We start from the raw sequence: 19,903 nt of genomic DNA, 5'->3' as shown, positions 1-19,903 counted from the left end.
ATAAAGAAAATTCCGAGTTTATAAAGAGTCTTTCTGTATTATTTAAAAACAATTATCCTTCAAATGTTCTAGAAGATAGCATTCCCATTCCCACTGTTGAAGAGTCCATATAGTTCTAAAATTTGTTCGACTGTTCTCTTCTTTTATCTCAGTCTCCCTCACCTCCCTCGGCCTTACCATGTTAGACATTATACAGTGGAACATAAGATCAATTCACTCTAACATTGACAACCTGAAATTGCTAATAGAAGAGAACTCCCCCAGTGTAGTCATGCTTCAGGAAACGTGGCTTAATGAATCCCATAATCTCAGGGTATCAGGATTCTACTCTCTCAGACAGGATCGAAGCGATAGAGGTGGTGGTATTGCCCTTCTAGTCAAACTTGACCTACCATTTGTTCCAATTGATTTTTCCAACCTTCTTGTTCCTGATAGAGTTCAGCTCCAAGGTATCAAAGTAGCCTCTCCTCTGCTTTCTATCATTAATGTGTACTGTCCCCCCAACATCAATCTTCCCATTTCTTTTTGGAGCAACCTGATGGATAGTATAACTACCCCATTTATGATTGGTGGTGATTTTAATGCCCAGAACCCTATCTGGGGTTCTGGTTTTCGGAATCCCAGTGGTAAAGTCCTTGAGGATTTTATTCTAGGTGAGGATATATGTATCCTAAACAATGGCTCTCCTACCAGAATCTCCCCACCAGGCGAAAATCCTAGTGCCCCAGATATCACATTATGTTCTAGCTGTCTTAGAGTTAACTCCCAATGGGAAGTAATTTCTGACCCTGGAGGAAGTGATCATTTTCCACTTATGACCTCTCTCTGTTTTTTCCCTCTCTCGTCCCCTCCCTCTCATTCCCGATTTTCCTCCAGAAGGTTCAACACCGCCCAGGCAGATTGGTTCAGATTTCAGGAGGTAATTGACAATAATATTAGGAATAATCGCCCTAATTCCATTCTAGAATTTAGAGATCTAGTTGTTGAGGCTGCTGAATTCTGCATTCCCTTGAGGAGACCTTTCCAACCTTCTTCACCAACATATAGGAAATCGTGGTGGAATGATGATCTCTCTTTAGCTGTTAAGAGAAGATCTGATGCGTTCAGAGCTTACCTTCGTAATCCTTCAATGGAGCACTTTCTCTCAGCTAAAAGCATCCAATCAGCAGTCAAAGCTAAGATCAGAAAGGCCAAAAGAGAATCATTCAGAAGTTTCTGCGAAGGTCTGTCGCCTTGTAATGGCAGAAAATTGTGGTCAGATATATCCAGATTCAAATATGGTTGTAAACCCTCTGCTCCTCGAACTTCCTCTCCCACTTGTGGTCAAGAAATCCTCTCTCGCCTGTGCCCTCTTTCAACCCCTGCTTCAGTTCAGTCATCAGCTCCCACTAACTACTCTCCTGCTCCTTTTCCCCCTATCACCCTCGATGAACTGTCCTTGTGTATTAAGTCCAAGAAGGAGTCAGCTCCAGGCAAGGACGGTATAACATACAATATGTTGAAGTCTCTCCCAATCCATTCCAAACAGGTGCTAGCTGAGTTATTTAATGATCAGCTTTCATCACCTCAGATTCCATTATCTCTGAAGGATACTATCATCATTCCCATATGCAAGCCGGGAAAATCCCCAGAGGACCCCTTGAGTTTTCGTCCCATTGCTCTCACCTCCTGTCTCCTTAAAGTTCTTGAATCTTTGTTAGCAACCAGATTAGAGAGAGTGTATCAGAAATCGATAGACGATCGTGAACTACAGTTTGGTTTCTGTAAGGGAAAGTCCGTTAATGATGCCCTTTCATTCTTGATTTCAACGATTTATGCCTCCTTCCTCAGAAACGAGTTCGTCATAGTGGTGTTTCTGGACGTCAGACAGGCCTATGATTCGGTTCAGTTTGATCTTCTCGAACGTACTTTACTTTCTATGGATCTCCCACTCTCGGTTATTGAACTTATCAGATCTCTTGTAGTCCAGAGAAACATATTCCTGGTTGATCCCCTTACAAAGGAACTTATTGGTCCAGAGCAATCGAATATAGGGTTGGCTCAGGGCTCCCCAAAGGCTCCAATACTTTTTAACATATTCGTCAGTGATCTCCCAAATGTTGTGAATGTTCCAGGAGTTACAACTCTGAAATTTGCAGATGATAAGGCAATAATTGCTTCTGGTCCTACCTTTGATTCTGCATTTGAAAAAATGTCCAAAGCCTTGGTATTGGTAGAAAAATGGTCAATGGCAAAATCCCTCCAGTTATCTCCGGAAAAATCCAAGGCATTATGCTGCCATAAAAATAAGGTCCTTCCACTTAAGCCTCCTCTTCGCCTTTTTAAAACTGCCATTCCATGGGCTGATTCCGTGAAATACCTGGGCGTTTCGATTCATCAGAATTTGAATTGGTCTTTACATATCTCCGATATGTGCTCGAAATCTCTTCAGGGTATAAATGTTATGAGAGCATTGTGCAGAACCTGGTGGGGCTGTCATCCAGCAACTCAGCTATTGTTATACAGGGCCACAATTCGACCCTTCCTCGACTATGGCAGCCTTTTCTACGGAAAATGTTCCAAAGTTCTTCTGAAGAAATTGGACAGGATCCAGTATGCCGCTTTGAGAGTGGCTATGGGCTACATGAAGTCCACTCCTATCCCAATCATACTTGCAGAAAGCAACGAGCTCCCTCTTAAGTTTCGTCGTCAGTTCCTTGCGTTAAAGTTTCTATCCAAGCTGTATAGACTTCATAATGACCCTGTTCTATCAAAGGTGTCTTCAATTAAACACTGGTCAACTCTGGGTAATCCCCCTCCCATAGTAGAGGTCCATTCGCTCCTGTCTAACTCCGAAGACTTTTACTCCTCCTCTCATCTGCCCTGCTTTGACAGAGATTTAAAAGTCCATACCACCCATATTGGCTACTACTCCCTTGGGCTCTCAAAGTCTTTACAGGACAACGCTTTATCCTTTGAGGTTGCTTGTCTGGAAAAATTCCCCAATTTCGACAGAGTTTACACTGATGCTTCCAAGTCCCCTTCTCATACAGGCATAGGAATTTATAGCCCTACGGGTATCTCAATATCGAAAAGACTTCCAAATCACTTTTCCATCTGCTCCGCTGAACTGATTGCAATCCTTGAGGCGACCTGGGAAATCAAAAGAAGAAATTTTAAAAAGGTTCTTATTATCACGGACTCCATGAGTGCGTTGGAGAAAATTACTAAGTGGAAGATTTCCGCTAGTAATGATCATATTACACTAGCGATTAGAGACAATATTCTGTACCTCTGCAATAATTCCTGTAATGTAAAACTAGTTTGGGTTCCAAGTCACACTAATATAGATGGTAATGATAAAGCGGACAATCTTGCAAAAACAGCTTCAGAAAACTCTGTTATTAGGAGGGCTCATGTTAGTGAGTTCTGGCCTTCTTTCAAGCGAATCATTTGGGAAAGGTGGAAGCGTGAATGGGGGGAATTGATGGGAAACCGTACCTTTTCGCAATATGTATACCCCAGATCCTTAGGCAATCGCCCTTGGTTTCTGGATGCGGAGCTCTCTAGAGGCAATGTGGTCACTATAAATAGATTGCGCTCTAACCACTGTTCTTCTCCTTGTCATCTTTATAGGATACATGTTGCTCAGACCGATTTGTGTGCTTGCGGAGACAGGGGTGATATCCCTCACATATTCTTCAATTGTCGGGTAAACTTGTCGAATTGTTTGAAGTTTTGCAGTGACCTATATGAGGTTAAATCCATAAAATCCTACCCTATTAACATCTATGATTTGATCTTTTCTGAAAATGTTCTCGTTTATAGGTTATTGTACAACTTCCTGGTGGCCTCAGGAATCCATTTATAAAAATAAAGGAAAGAAAAAAAAATAAATAAAATAAAAATAAATGTGTTATGTGTATCATCTGTTCCCTAATTGGTTTTCCCCTCATGATACTTTCCTTGTTGTATTTTGTGTGCATGAGGGAACCCTTCCCTACCTTCACATGCGCCACGGAAACCTTGCATTAAAAATTATAATAAAAAAAAAAAAAAAAAAAAAAAAAAAAAAAAAAAAAAAAAAAAGGGAGAGAGAGATAAATGTAACGTGAGAAAGTTGATCTCCAATAATAGCTCAGTATTTAACACCTTGAATTGGGGCCAATATTTTTGGAATTTAGAAAACTTGAACCCCACTCGATGGTCCAAATTGTTCGATGTGTAGATGGTGACAAACCCAGCACATAGTAAAGGATTGAAGAAGAAGAAGATTTTCAGTTATTACAAGTAGCGCCATAGTATAAGGATATAAGATTATACCACAGACTAACCAGACAATTCACTCTGCCGTTTTTAGGCACGGCGTTTCGTTGACCTTGAATTTCACTATGAACTACTGTAGTAAAAAATGACAAAGATAACCGAACTTCCCACTCGTTCTAAAAGGTTCAAAACGCATGTGATTTGTCAGATTAACCCATTCAAATTTTTGAATTCACCCGACTGCTTATATTCTACTCCTATTCTCTTTGAATATTGAATACCAAGCAAAATTCATCAAAGTATTCAAAATACCTGTTTTTTTAAAAACATCAAATATATTTCTTTGAATTAAAACAACAAAGGAACTAAATATTTTATTATTTATAATATACCTATTTGGAATTAGTAAATATGGAAGCCGGTCAAGGTAAAAAAAGTACGAAGTGTTCTGTTAAAAATTGTAATAGTGCAAGATATCAAGGGATTTCTACGAATTCCATAAGATTCTTCAGATTTCCTAATCCAGTTTATAAGGACCGAGTGATGCAATGGAAATTGGCTTGTAGTGATGACATAATAATGAACAAAGATGCAATGCTGTTATATTCAAATAACAGAATATGCAGTATCCACTTTGATGCCAACCTAATGACAAATCACCGTTTATCAAAAAATGCAATTCCAACATTGAATCTGTTCCAAAAACCAAGAGGAATAGATGTTCAAACCCAAACAGAAGATAAAATGGGAACCGAAGGAAAACGAGTTGCACATATAGAAACTCAAACAACCAAAGAATTATCTCACCAAACACCAAGAAAAAGAAAGTTGAAGCATCTAATTGAGGTAATATATAGTTAAATTTGAAGAATATATAGTCAATAAAAAAAACCTTATTTTTCAGTCAAAGGAAAATGAAATTAGAAGAATGAAATTAAAGACATTCAACCTCGAACAGTCTATTCAGGAAATAGATCCCTGCAAGACACAACTATCTAAAGACAAATTCAAAAAGGCTTGTGATATTCATCTGCCAAATAGTTTTGGAAATATAGCCAAAATAATCAGTGATCTCAATGATAAAAATCTAAAAGGAAGAAGATATACCAAGGAATTTAAACAGCATGCCCTTTCATTATATTATTCCGGGCCTAAAATTTATAAAAGAATGGTTGCCATATATAATTTTCCATCAGTATCTACATTGAGAAGAATGACAGAGAATATTCAGAAAGGAACTGGTTTAAATGATTTTATATTCAGAAGTCTCAAATGGCGACTAGAAGGTAAAAGCAAAGAAGACAGGATGTGTGCTTTGTCAATGGATGAAGTATCGATCAAAGCAAATTTGCAATATGATACAAAAAATGATGAAATTGTGGGTTTCCACGATATTGGTTAGCATTAAGAGCTGAATTTTTTCATTTGCTGAATACTTGATATATATAGAAAAAGTTTTTACAAAACCTTTTTATTTCAGGCAAAGAGAAAAAATATATCCCAGCAAAAAATGCCTTAGTATTGATGGCAAGAGGAATAAACGATAATTGGAAGCAGCCATTAGGATATTATTTTTTAAATACATCCTGTAGTCCAACAGACCTGAGTGGAATTATTGGAGATTGCATCGACAAAATGGTTGAAATAGGACTTGATGCAAGAGTCCTAGTGTCTGATTTGGGCTCTAACTTTGTATCATTTTCAAAAAATTTAGGTGTAACTGATAAATGTACTAAATTTGATATAAATGGAAAGGAATTGCTATATTTATTTGACGTCCCACATTTAATGAAGTGCATGAGGAATATATTATTGAAATATGAAGTGGAATTTGAAGGAAAGACAGCAAGATGGAAACACATCGAAGAATTATATGAATTAGAAAAAGAAAAGGACTTGAAAATGGCAACTAAATTAAGTGATGCACATGTATATCCAAATTGCTTCCAGAAGATGAAGGTGAAATATGCTACTCAAGTATTCAGTTCGACAGTAGTTGCAGGTGAAATATTATTGAATAGCAAGCAATACAATAGACATTTATTGTGAATAATATTTTCTTTTTATTTTCAAGCTATATCAACATACATAGCAAACGGTCAAATGAATGCATCAGCAGCAAGCACAGCATCTTTCCTGGAGAAATTTGATCAAGTCTTTGATATATTAAATTCTAGTTCAACAACCACAATTAACCAGTTTAAACAACCTTACAATGGAACTGAAGCTCAGGAAAAATTCCTTAGGACAATGTTGGATGGTTTGAAAAATATGAAAGTTTTCTCAAAAACAAACACAGGTAAGAAAAATATAACAGGAACATTTAAATCCATAACTTGTTTTCAGATTACAATTAAAAGTGTTATGTGTCTTTGGGAAAACTTGAAAGCAGAGGGACTTCATCAAATCAGGACAAGGCGATTAAACCAAGATTGCCTTGAAAATTTCTTCGGTAAGATAAGGCAGCAAGGAGGCAGTTCAATAAATCCAACACCAATTCAGTTTATGCATGCATTCAAAAAATTGTCTTGTATGGATTTACTGGATTGTGCAGACACATTTAACTGTGCTGCTGATTTTGACAAACTCCTGATGGGCCTGATAAAAGTAGTACCAGAGCCACTGGAGCCGAAAATTATGCTTCCTAAGAAAAACATCTATAAGGTATACAGCTCTTGACAGATGGTTGATTCAACCATTAGGGCTGCATTTTTATACATTTTTTGTTTTTTTCCAGAATGGCTTTTATTTTTATAGGGTTTTTTCAGAATTATATTTTTGTTCTAACAATCAACAAACATTCTAATTGAATCAATGAACGGAGGGTATATTAATTTGTCAGAAAATTATTTTCTTTTTCAGATTTATGTACCTCTTAAATTGATTCAATATTTTTTTTGTTGATTTATTTTTTAAGCATGTTCTAAATATGCCTGGTGAGTGAATCATTGTATTGTTGTTCTTCTTGTTTAGTTATTTATTTATTGATTTCTAGATAACAAATGCAGATTTCAGAAGGAATGATTTACCTTCAAGAAATGTTGAGCATTACATCAGTGGGTACCTCCTGCGAAAATGCCTGAAGAAGCATTCCTGCTTGATTTGTGAAGAATATTCAAGATCAAATCAAATATTGGATTCTACCAACTTGTTTAGCCACTTTAAAGGTACTTCTTTCGAATATTTTTTTCGTTAATAAGATTTATATATTTAGGGGATGCTATTAAATATGGAAGAGGAGGAGGAAACTATGGAAAATTGCTGTCACCAGAAGATTCTTTTGTGCAATATATTTCATTGATGGAGAAAACATTGATAGAAAATACAGCATCAGTAGCATTGGGAAGACCAGCTGAGCAGTTATTTGAAAAATTGGGAATTATACCTTTTGAACACCCTTGTCCTGAATTTCCTCAGTTATATTTAATACATTTATTTATAAGAATGAGAATTTATTACATCACAAAATATGCAAATAGAAATTTCCAGTCTGCTGAAAGTAATAAACGAAAAAATAATAAATCAAGGAAGTTGCAGATATTGAATCATAAATGATGACAGAAACAGTTTGTTTTAGAACGTCTGCATGAAGGTAGATCTCGATTTTTGAGATGTAGACAGAGGGTAAATCCCTCCTGTAAGTATATCACTGATATTGAACAATATTTTGTTCCACTCAATATTTTATTTGTTTCATGGCTCATGAGAGATGGTGTCAACTGAATTGATCAATGAAGTAGAAGAACAATTGAAGCAGTAAAAACTATATACATACTTGTAATATTGTATCAAATAAAAAAAAGCAAATAAACAGGATTCATTCATTAGTGTTGTATTTCTTAGCAAATTTAATGATTTTTTTTTGACAAATATTTCTTTTGAAAACATACATAACACATTCAGGCTCATCGAATTTTTCAATCAATATCTAAATGCACAACAGATCAACAACTAGATACTAAACAAAACAACATATAATAAAAATCAATTTCTATTTGATACTGATTCAAATTGGTATATATTTTCATTGAGCCTGCTACTAGCTCTGATGAGGAACACTGCACAATTGATAATTAATTTGAAATGTTGCAATCAAATCATTGATAGAGATTGCAATATATCTAATGAATACTAATATGGATTCCTCATAATTTTCAGAAATGAAAAGCACATACTTAACATTTCATTTTAGACACTTTCAAAAAACAAGAGTATTTCTGAGAGCTTTAAAAAGGTAAACCTCAAGAATTAAAAATTACACCACACTTCTGACAATACACTAAAATAACTGAGTGTGAAAGTATGTATCATAATGAAATTCCTTGGAATACTAGCATGATTCTAAAAAAAAACGTCTATTGGTTGCTTCTTAGAATCTTATTAATGTTCTAAGGCTTGGTATCTCTGAGATTAAAAAAATCTTTTTCGTCTTACTGATGAATGACTGTTTACGGCAGACTATGATTGCAAGGAGAGCTCGAGCAGCGATCCTACATTGAGAGAAATATTTGAATGTAGAAATATTTGCGATTAATATTTTAAATCAAGCAAGAACAAAATAAAATTTATTTTCTTAGAACCGTCATTTTCAATAACATAACCTAAGCGAACGCAAAATCCACGATTCAAATTGAACTATCGCTGCGATTAGTCGAAAGAATCAATCTAGCTCTCTGATTGGTCACCCCGAATCACCCCGAACTCATTCATAAATACGAGTAGAGCGAATTCGAGGTCAACGAAACGCCGGTGACGATTTCCTTTGTAAATGCATAGAGTGAAACATCTGTAGTAATCTGTGATTATACTATGGTAGCGCTTAGCTACCATAAGTACTTTCCAGTCAGGTGCGTGTCACCACTGTTACAGTGACTTTATATACTACAGTGACGACCACAGTATAGGAACTATAGTTCCTGTGTAACGGATAACCGTAATCTGCATAGATAAGTAGATATCTGTGCTGACCAGTTTTGTGACGTAAGAATTAGGTTAGGAAATTTATTCCAAAGAATGTATTCTCGAAAGAAACGGTGAAAAAATTTCGTCGCCGGCTACTGAAGATTTCAAATTTCTTAACTGAATACTCATTTATTCACATTTGAATGGACAGAGATTATTAAATATGGATAATTTGATCATTCCATTATGTAGGTTGATGTAGGTTCATGAAGGAGTATCCTTATACGTGTAGATTCGAAATGAAAATGGAGGCAAATGAAATTGATATGTAAGTACCTTAATGGTGAATAGGTAAATATTAATATAATAGTGAGAACATGTTTTCTTGGACTCGAGAGTCATCTGAAGATGATGTTAGTAATTTCGTTTATCTCTACCATTCCCACTTGCACTTAATTAACCACTGGTGAGCGAGAGATATGTGATGAAATAAATCAATTTTTTGCTGATATCAGCATATCACTTGCTTCTGAATTTGTCAATGCCTTTTGAAGAAGTTAGGTGCTGAAAACATATTTATATATTTTCAAATGCTTAAAACGTCTTTTGAAGTTGTCCGACTTCTTGCCCTTATCTTTTTCTGCATTTCCAGTCCATTTTTTTTTGTAAGTTTCACTTTATTATTTTGGTGATTTTTGGTTCTTATATCAGTTAATTAACAGCCATTATAAAGACAGAGACCGACATGACTCAAATAATCATAGGCCTACATATTTGATGTCTATGTATGTATGAAAGATTCCTTCATGAATTTTCCAATTTTGCGTTTAAATAGATTCAAATACATATGTATTGAATTCAAATTGCGCGGCGCCCACAACAATACAATATCAATATTATAATCGAATGACATTTATTAACATTATCATGGTATCATTTGTTTCAGGACGATTGGGTGTTCAGAGTTTGAAGATGACTTTAAGACTTATTTAGGAAAAATGGAAGATGTAGATATTTCTGAACAATTTATAGATGAGAATGGAATTCATGAGAGGACAGTATACTTGGAAAATATTAATGAAAATGACTTGAAGCATCCATCCAAATATAACAGTTCTCATAATGATTCTTTGAGAGCAAAAGAATCACTCAAAATTCATAGAGAATTTTCTGATTCCAATATAAAGCAACATAAGTGTCACCTATGTGATTGTGCTACAAATCAGAAATCAACTCTAAAACGACATATAAATTCAGTCCATATCAATTTGAAGGAACATAAGTGTCACCTGTGTGATTATGCTACAAATCAGAAAAGGTCTCTCATTCGACATATGAATTGTGTTCACTTGAATATAAAGGCACAAAAGTGTCACATGTGTGATTTTACTACAAATCTGAAATATCAACTCAAAAGTCATGTGACTTCGGTCCATTTCAATTTGAAGGAACATAAGTGTCACCTGTGTGATTATGCTACCAATCAGAAAGTGCATCTCGAACGACATTTGAATTGTGTTCACTTAAATTTGAAGGCGCATAAGTGTCACCTGTGCGATTTTACTACAAATCTGAAAAGTCATCTCAAAACTCATGTAATTTCGGTCCATTTCAATTTGAAGGAACATAAATGTCATCTTTGTGATTATGCTGCAAATCGGAGATATACTCTCAAAATACATATAAAATCAGTTCATTTAGAATTGTATGAACATAAATGTCATCTGTGTGATTTTGCTACAAATCGGAAATATACTCTCAAAAGTCATTTAACTTCAGCCCATTTCTGTTTGAAGGCACATAAATGTCACCTATGTAATTTTGCTGCAAATCAAAAAGGGAATCTCAATCGCCATATAAAATCTGTTCATTCAAATTTAAAGGAACATTAGTGTGACCTGTGTGATTATGCTTCAAACCAGAAAATGAATCTGTAACAACTCATAAATTCAGTTCATTAACAATAGCAGGAACATTATTTTCTCCTGTGTGATTATGCTACTTATTTATTTGAAAATGGATCATAAAAGACATACTACTATGGCTGTTGAATAGAAAATCAACTTTAACCATAGAAAACAAAGTCTTAATCTATAAAAGCATATTCAGACCAATTTGGACATAGGAAATAGAGCTCTGAGGATGCAGCAAATCATCAAATACGAAAATCCCCCAGACGTTTCAATCTAAGACCTTGCCAATGATAGCAAATGCTCCATGGTACCAAACACGATGATTTGGAGGTCCATATGTTTGTGAGATAATAAGATAACATTCCACAAAATAAGAGACTCGCACCAATGATCGCGAAAACTCACTCGTCAACGAACTTTCCAATTGACATTCAACGATTGAGATATAATTTTATGTCAATGTAATGATGAAATAAAAATGTTTTATATCTTCAAGTCCTCCCCTAACATTTTAAAAGGAATGATGCCACCTCAAAATAAATTTGTATCTTAGGCAAATGGTGCAAAATGCTAATTTGTTTAATTCCTTGAATGGCAGTTCTTTTCAATGCAAACATGAATAAGGCAAAGAGGCCACGCTCAGGTTTGTTAACCCATCAGCCGAATCTAGTGACAAATTTCACATCTAATCATTCATTTTTTTACTAAACAATTGAATAATGTAATGAAAGGCATGGCAAATAATAATAATAAATGTATTTGTGGCCATCGACCTGAGTCCTTCAGCCAATGGCAAATATATTTGTATAAAAGTTGTTTTGAATATTTCAAGTATGCTGAAAATATTCATCAGAGAAATTGTAAATATAAAAAGTAAAAAATGTCCCAGCTATTTCTTAGGTGCCAATACCTTCCCTAGGTATTGGAAATGAAAAAATTATTGATATTTGTATCGACTTGGATTTCAAAAAATTACCACAAGTCCAACCACACATCATATTAACAACAGATTCCTACTATACTGCCAGAATCACTTATTTGTTCTACTTATCCAGCAGGGGGCGTGAAAAACAATGTTCGACAAAATGGCGAAAGTTCTTAGTTTAATTTTTAGGAGTGGTGCATAAACCAGCCCTATATTCTAAGAAATAATCCAATTTCTTGCATATGTTTGAAAATAAAATCACTTCATACATCGAATTCAAGAAAGAGTTTGCAAAATAGTAAGTTTTATTCTCACACTTAATTTTTTAAAAGAATGGAGGTTTTTGATGGAGTATTCATTCATTTCCATTTCTATAGTTGAATATTTTTAACATTCACCCAAAATCGTTCACTTATTCATTCAAATATATTTTATATTTTAGGATTTCTAATAATGCGACATACATAGAAGTAGTATTATTTATACGTATTTTTTTCAAAATGAAAGTGGAGGCAAATGAAATTGATATGTAAGTACCTTAATTGTATATAATTCAATAAGAATAATATTTCAACTTGGAGGTACCTAATGAATAATATTTCAACTTGGAGGTACCTAATGTGAAAATAAATTCTTGAGGTGGTGAATGTGAATGCATAATCTCCTTGTCACAGAATAAATGAATGTTTAACAAATAGTGCCTCAAATTTGAAAAATAAAGAAGCAACTGAATCGATGCCTAATAAAAGCTGATTGGAAGGCTTCTGTTTTTAATTTACCCAAGTGCAATTATTTAACTTCAATTGTCAACGTGTTAAGGTATCTGGATATATCTTATTAATATGTTGACGCACATGTTTCTTGTTGAAAAATGAAGAAGCAACTGACATGATGCCTAGTAAAAGCTGATTGGAAGGCTTCTGTTATGAATTTACCCAAGTGCAATAATTTAACTTCAATTGTCAACGTGTTATGGTATCTCGTCATATATTTATTAATATGTTTCTTATTCTAGTTCATATTGAGACAGCAATTCTTTTTATTAAACTATGATTTCTACGTGTTCAGTACAAACAAATGAAATACCATTAAACAATTAAAATTGAAATAATCAGAACCAGAGATTCAAACAGCTTCACTAGAAAGAATAAATACGGCATCTAGATACAGATCAGAGAAATCGAGCATCCAGTTACAATCTACAACCTAGAAACCTCTGATGATGCTTACCATAGTAGTAAAAATTAAAGACAAGCCTTGATAATATTCCGAACTATTTTGGATTTATTTTACAATATTTATGAGAGATGAATTAAAGCTCCATTCATTTGACCTCTAGGAGCCATTCTCACAAATATTAAAGATTTCATTCATTGGAATTTTTCTTTTTACTTTCAGTTTTAGAATTAAATTTTTACCAGTACCTTAATACAAGAGAAAAATCAGTTTAATCAAAGTATCGGTATTATTTATGAAAGTTTGGTGAGAATATTACAACATTTTTGTAGAAGAGCATAAATATCTTTATTCATATATGACCAAGTTATATTCGATTCTATTGATCCTGATATACATAATTCAAATTGCATGACTCCCAAATCAATATTATCATTGAATGAAATTAAATAAACATTATCATGGTTTTCATTTGTTTCAGAAATATCAAGAAGTCAGAATTTGGAGAAAACTTCAAAACTCATGTAGAAAAAACAGAAGATGTTGATATATCCGAACAATTTATTGATGAGAATGGAGTTCATGAGAGAACAATATACCTGAAAAATGTTGATGAAACTAATTTGGGACATTCATTTAAACACAATGATTTTCATGATGAATCTTCAAAAACAGAAGAATCACCACAATTTCTTGAAGAATCTTATCATATAAATTCAGAAAAACATAAGTGTCACTTGTTTGAGTTTGAAACAAACCAGAAAAATCTTCCTGAACAACATCAAAATTCTGTTCATTTGAAATTGAAGGAACATAAGTGTCACCTGTGTGATTTTGCTGCAAATCGTAAATGGCATCTCCAACATCATATAAATTCAGTTCATTTAAAATTGAAGGAACATGAGTGTCACCTGTGTGATTTTGCTACGAATACTAAGGCGCACCTCTTGAGACATATAAATGCAGTTCATTTCAATTTGAAGGAACATAAGTGTCACCTGTGTGATTTTGCTACTAATGAGAAAGGGCATCTCAATAAACATATAAATTCAGTCCATTTAAATTTGAAGGGACATAAGTGTCACCTGTGTGATTATGCTACAAGTCGTAAAGAGTTTCTCAAAATACATATAGATTCACTTCATTTCAATTTAAAGGAACATAAATGTCACTTGTGTGATTTTGCTTCAAATCGTAAATGGAGTCTCAAACAACATATAGATTCAGTTCATTTAAAATTGAATGAATATAAGTGTAATTCATGTGATTTTGTTTCAAATCATAAAATGAGTCTCAAACAACATATGGATTCAGTTCATTTAAAATTGAATGAATATAAGTGTCACCTGTGTGATTTTGTTGCATATCGTAAAGGGAATCTCAAACAACATATTGATTCAGTCCATTTAAAATTGAAGGAACATAAGTGTGACCTGTGTCTTTTTGCTACAAATTCGAAACGTGATCTCAAACAACATTTAGATTCAGTTCACTTAAAATTGAATGAATATAAGTGTCACCTGTGTGATTATGCTGCAAACCAGAAATCTACTCTCAAACAACATATAAATTCAGTTCATATCAATTTGAAGGAACATAAGTGTCACCTGTGTGATTTTACTACAAATAGTAAGGGGTATCTCAAACAACATATAAATTCAGTCCATATCAATTTGAAGGAACATAAGTGTCACCTGTGTGATTATGCTACTAGTCTGAAAGGAAATCTCAAAATACATATAAATTCTGTTCATTTAAAATTGAAGGAACACAATTGTCACATGTGTGATTATGCTTCAAGTCTGAAGAAGAGTCTCAAACAACATATAGATTCAGTCCATTTAAATTTGAAAGAACATAAATGTCACCTGTGTGATTTTAGTACAAATTGGAAATCGTGTCTTAAACAACATACCAACACAGTTCATTCGAGCGTATCTCAATGAACATATCAATTGAGTTCACTACTAATCGGAAAAAATCATCTCAAATGTTCTGTTACTCAAACCACATGTCAACACACTCCATTTCAATTTGAAGCAACATAAGTGTCACCTTTGTGATTATGCTACAAATCGTAAATGGGATGGTAAATGAGATATAGATTCAGTTAATTTAAAATTTAATGAACTCAAGTGTCAACAGTGTGCTCATTTTATAAAAAGTAAATAGGATCTCAAACTACATATAGATTCATTCATTCAAAATTGAATAAACATAAGTATCTACTGTGTGATTTTGCTACAAATCGTAAAGTGAAATTCAAACAACATATAGATTTAGTTGATTTCAATTTGAAGAGCCATAAGTTTCATTTGTGTGATTTTGCTACAAATCATAAATGGGATCTCAAACAACACATAAATTCAGTTAATTTAAACTTGAATGAACACAAGTGTCACCTATGTGATTGTAATACAAAATGTAGGTGGGATCTCAACAAATAAATTTTTTTCATTTGAACTAGAGACAGCATTCAGATACGGTCCATTTGAATTTCAACAAACAAAATAGTATAATTCTGGAAATGTGATCCAAACCGTAAAGCTTGGCGTATAATAATAAATTATTCAATATTATAATTGGCTTTTATCTTATATAATCTATAAATATTCCATATCAGCCCCCCAAATCATGTTTTAATTTAATGACTGTCTTGTTTAGTTTTTGAAGAACTAATTTTTTTCATTAGTTTATTTTTATTGCGAACCTAGGAAAATTCAATGCATTATAGGAGTAATTTTTTTGGTTTTGTACATTCATAAGAATAATAATTATATTCTTTGGCCAAATAGATAATTGAATAGAATTGCGATAATCAATAGTTTACTTTGAACTTTTACAGTCTGTTGAGGTAGAATAATGAATTATTGGATTATATTAATGCCAAATAACTGAACACTGTCTAGAATTAATCATATAAATATATATTTTCCATCGATATTTTGTTCATGCACAGCTTGAGATGATTCAATATTCTCACTAGCAATGTGAGCAATCATGTCCACATGCTGATTTCATATTATTGTCGTTTCCATCATTGAACCTATAGATGCTCTACATTCTCCGGATCCGAAGACTAATATATTACAAAGGATTTCCGAATTCAGCGATTTATTGATATATTTTTTTTTAGTTCAAAATTGGGATAACGTTTAATAATTCATAAAAACACGAGGAAGTGATTTCAAGAGAGAAGTTTCATTTTTTGGTATAGGTTAGTTTGAAAATGAAAAAAAATAAATAAAAACTCTGAGAGTTACCTAAATGTTAATAAAATGAATGTTGATTATTCACTTAGGTACTGTGAAATCATTTGAAAGAGCATTTAAGTATTGAAAAAATATAGGTAGAGTTAGTTCAGAATCTTGCGTTTGATCTAAAAGTCCGCTGTTACCTTAGAACATTAATAAGCACTACAAAAATTCGAATTAATTCGCACTGGTGCAGCCAGTCGAATACGCTATTAGTATCCATCTCTGAGGTATCCATATATTTAGTATTCTGTGGTATCCATAGTTTTTAGTGTTCTGTGGTTTTTAGAATCGAGTATCCGATACTCGAATTTCAGTAGAATATCCGATACTTTTTCTTGGATAGATACTTTTTGCACATCCCTAATGAATAGTGTTGTGACGTAAAAATTAGGTTAGGAATTTATTCCATAAATAATTTATTCTCGAAAGAATCGGAGAAAAAGTTTTGTCACAGACTACTGAAGATTTAAAATTTCTTAACTGAATACACGTTTATTCCAATTTGTTAAGTTTGAATTCGCGAAGATTAAAACATCTTTTTTCTCATTCCTTTATATTGTACAAGGATGTAGATAGATAGAAGGAGTATCCTTATACAAAAAATACGTGTAGATTAGAAATGAAAATGGAGGCGAATGAAATTGATAAGTAAGTACCTTAATTGTATATAATATTGTTAATATGACATTGATATAAAAGTGAGAACATGTTTTCTTGGACTCGAGAGTTATCTGAAGATGGTGCCTGTAATTTCTTTAATCTTTACCATGAACTCTTACACTTACTCCTTTAATTGAGGATTGTAGCTTATAATCATTCAGTTATTCAGATAGCTTAGATATATTTAAATTAATATCATCGACCGGAAAAAAGTGCATTCTTCAACGTGCAATAATAACATTTCGTTTTGAATACTCTAATAATTTATCTCTGGTCCTAACTAAGTTGTGTCCCAGATAGTATTATTTTTCTAGGCAAGTTGACCACTAGTGAGCAGGAAATATGCGATGAAATAAATCATGTTTTTTGCTTATATCAGCAAATCTCTTGCTTCTAAACTTGTCAATTACTTTTTTGTCTTTCTATTAATATTAAAAATCGAGTGTAAATATATATGAAGGTATTCTAACTTTCTTTTGTAGAAAAGGATAAAAGATTTCTTCATGAATTTTGCAATTTTGTGTTTTAATAAATTTAAATACTATTTACTCAACTCAAATTGCGTGGCGCCAACATCAATATTAATACTATAATTGAATGGAATTATATCGACATTATCATGGTATCATATGTTTCAGGACGATTGGATGTTCAGATTTTAATGATGACTTCAAGTCTCATTTAGAAAAAATTGAAGATGTTGATATTTACGAACAATTTATTGATGAGAATGGAGTTCATGAGAGGGCAGTATACTTGGAAAACAATGATGAAAATGACTTGAAGCATCCATCCAAATATAATCGTTTTCATGATGATTCTTTGAGAGCCAAAGAGTTACTGAAAATTCATAGAGAATCCTCTCAATCAAATATAAAGCAATATAAGTGTCACCAATGTGATTATGCTACAAATCGTAAATGCGATCTCAAACAACATATAAATTCAGTTCATTTAAAATTGAAGGAACATGAGTGTCACCTGTGTGATTTTGCTACGAATACTAAGGGGCACCTCTTAAGACATATAAATTCAGTTCATTTCAATTTGAAGGAACATAAGTGCCACCTGTGTGATTTTGCTACTAATGAGAAAGGGCATCTCAATAAACATATAAATTCAGTCCATTTAAATTTGAAGGGACATAAGTGTCACATTTGTGATTTTTCTGCAAATCGAAAAATGATGATCAAAATGCATATAAATTCAGTTCATTTAAAATTGAAGGAACACCAGTGTTACCTGTGTGAATATGCTACAAATCAGAAAGTGCATCTTAATCGACATATGAAGTGTGTTCACTTAAATTTGAAGACACATAAGTGCCACATATGTGATTTTACAACAAATCAGAAAAATCATCTCAAAACTCATGTAATTTCAGTCCATTTTAATTTGAAGGAATATAAGTGTGACTTATGTGATTATGCTGCAAATCGGAAAGTGTATCTAGATATACATATAAATTCAGTTCATTTAAAATTGAAGGAACACAAGTGTCACCTGTGTGATTATGCTACAAATCGAAAAGCATATCTCAATGAACATATCAATTGTGTTCACTTAAATTTGAAGGCAAATAAGTGTCATATGTGTGATTTTACTACAAATCGGAAAAATCATCTCAAAAGTCATGTAGCTTCAGTGCATTTCAATTTGAAGGAACATAAATGTCACCTATGTAATTATGCTGCAAATCAAAAAGGAAATCTCAATCAACATATAAAATCTGTACATTCAAAGTTAAAGGAACATTAGTGTGACCTGTTTGATTATGCTGCAAACCAGAAAATGAATCTCAAACAACTTATAAATTCAGTTTATTAACAATAGCAGGAATATTATTGTCTTATGTTTGATTATTCTACATATTTGAAAATGAACTACAAAAGACATATCTTCGTTGAGATAAGAAAACAGGTAGCACATCAAACTTTCTTATCACTATCTTTCTATTCAACAATATATAGTTTCCTATAAAATAGGAATTTGCATCCTGTTGCTTGGATATTTATGAACATTTTCAATTCTGGAAAAAGTAGCTCCTCGAGCGGGACTTGAACAAGTAACCTCTGAAAAATTTGAAAATTTGTCTGCACACCAACAAATTTATTCATTACACAGACGCTATAATCCATCGTTTTCGAATTAAAGTTGGGTCTATGCTATAGAAAAGAAATCATTTTATCATAAATTAATATAATTTGATAAGCTTTTTTTGATAAATATATTTATTTAAACCTTCATGGGTTATCAATATAAAATTCCTCGGACTAATTAGTATAATTAGAAAATCTAGCTATGTGGCTTTAAAATAAACAATTTTTGCTAGTCTATAATAATCTCCTGAACCACAGATCTTTTGAAGAAAATACGAATTTTTCAGTTAATTTTTAGGAGGGCCGACGAAATGCAAAGATGTAAAAAGATACAAGAAGGATGAAATTTTCCTTGAGTGTTTAACTATGCAAGAATGCGCAGCATTTGTTTATCGAAAATTTGTAAATTTTAATACAAAGATTGATTGTATCAGAAATAAATGAATTTGAATGCAGAATTTTTTTTTCAATGATTTGAGGCCAATACACATATCAAATTGATATTAGGTTTATGTTCCATACAGCGTTGCCAACCCAAAATCTTGAGATTACCGTATCAGGGACAAGAAATTACCGTATTTGGGACACTTTTACCGTACACAGAACCACAGAAGTACATAGAGAAAGAGATAAACAATTCTTTCTATTCTATGGCCATACCTAACCTACAAATTGTAATTTAAACTTGTCAAAATTTAACTAAGCCCTAAATCAAAGATTAGGGAG

At 33.0% G+C, this 19,903-nt stretch overlaps 1 protein-coding gene across 7 annotated transcripts; it reads left to right on the top strand.

Moving 5' to 3' along the window:
* Window positions 1–9,154: 9,154 nt before the first annotated feature.
* Window positions 9,155–19,635, top strand: LOC123672512 (zinc finger Y-chromosomal protein-like). Of its 7 annotated transcripts, XR_006746318.1 has the most exons (5): window positions 9,163–9,475; window positions 10,094–12,283; window positions 12,428–12,514; window positions 12,597–12,804; window positions 13,643–15,740. XR_006746318.1 is itself a non-coding variant. In XM_045606629.1 (3 exons), exons 2-3 carry the CDS (start codon window positions 12,486–12,488, stop codon window positions 15,105–15,107), a joined length of 1,494 nt encoding a protein of 497 aa, XP_045462585.1. In that variant the 5' UTR covers window positions 10,097–12,283; window positions 12,428–12,485; the 3' UTR covers window positions 15,108–15,740. The 7 variants fall into 7 exon arrangements, 4 of the variants coding, with proteins under 4 accessions (XP_045462586.1, XP_045462584.1, XP_045462585.1 ...); XR_006746320.1 differs by lacking the exon at window positions 12,597–12,804 and having other exon boundaries at window positions 9,155–9,475; XR_006746319.1 differs by lacking the exons at window positions 12,428–12,514; window positions 12,597–12,804.
* The last annotated feature ends 268 nt before the right edge of the window (window positions 19,636–19,903 follow it).

Source organism: Harmonia axyridis, chromosome 2 (assembly GCF_914767665.1).
Source record: "Harmonia axyridis chromosome 2, icHarAxyr1.1, whole genome shotgun sequence".
Taxonomy (NCBI): Eukaryota; Metazoa; Arthropoda; class Insecta; order Coleoptera; family Coccinellidae; genus Harmonia; species Harmonia axyridis.
This window is presented reverse-complemented; position numbering and strand designations above follow the sequence as displayed.

Excerpts from the sequence above, each read along its gene's own strand:
- LOC123672512 (XM_045606628.1), top strand. The coding sequence starts at position 9,414 with ATGAAGGAGTATCCTTATACGTGTAGATTCGAAATGAAAATGGAGGCA. Across the intron at positions 9,476-13,642 it reads GAGGCAAATGAAATTGATAT|AAATATCAAGAAGTCAGAAT; the intron begins GTAAGTACCTTA and ends CATTTGTTTCAG.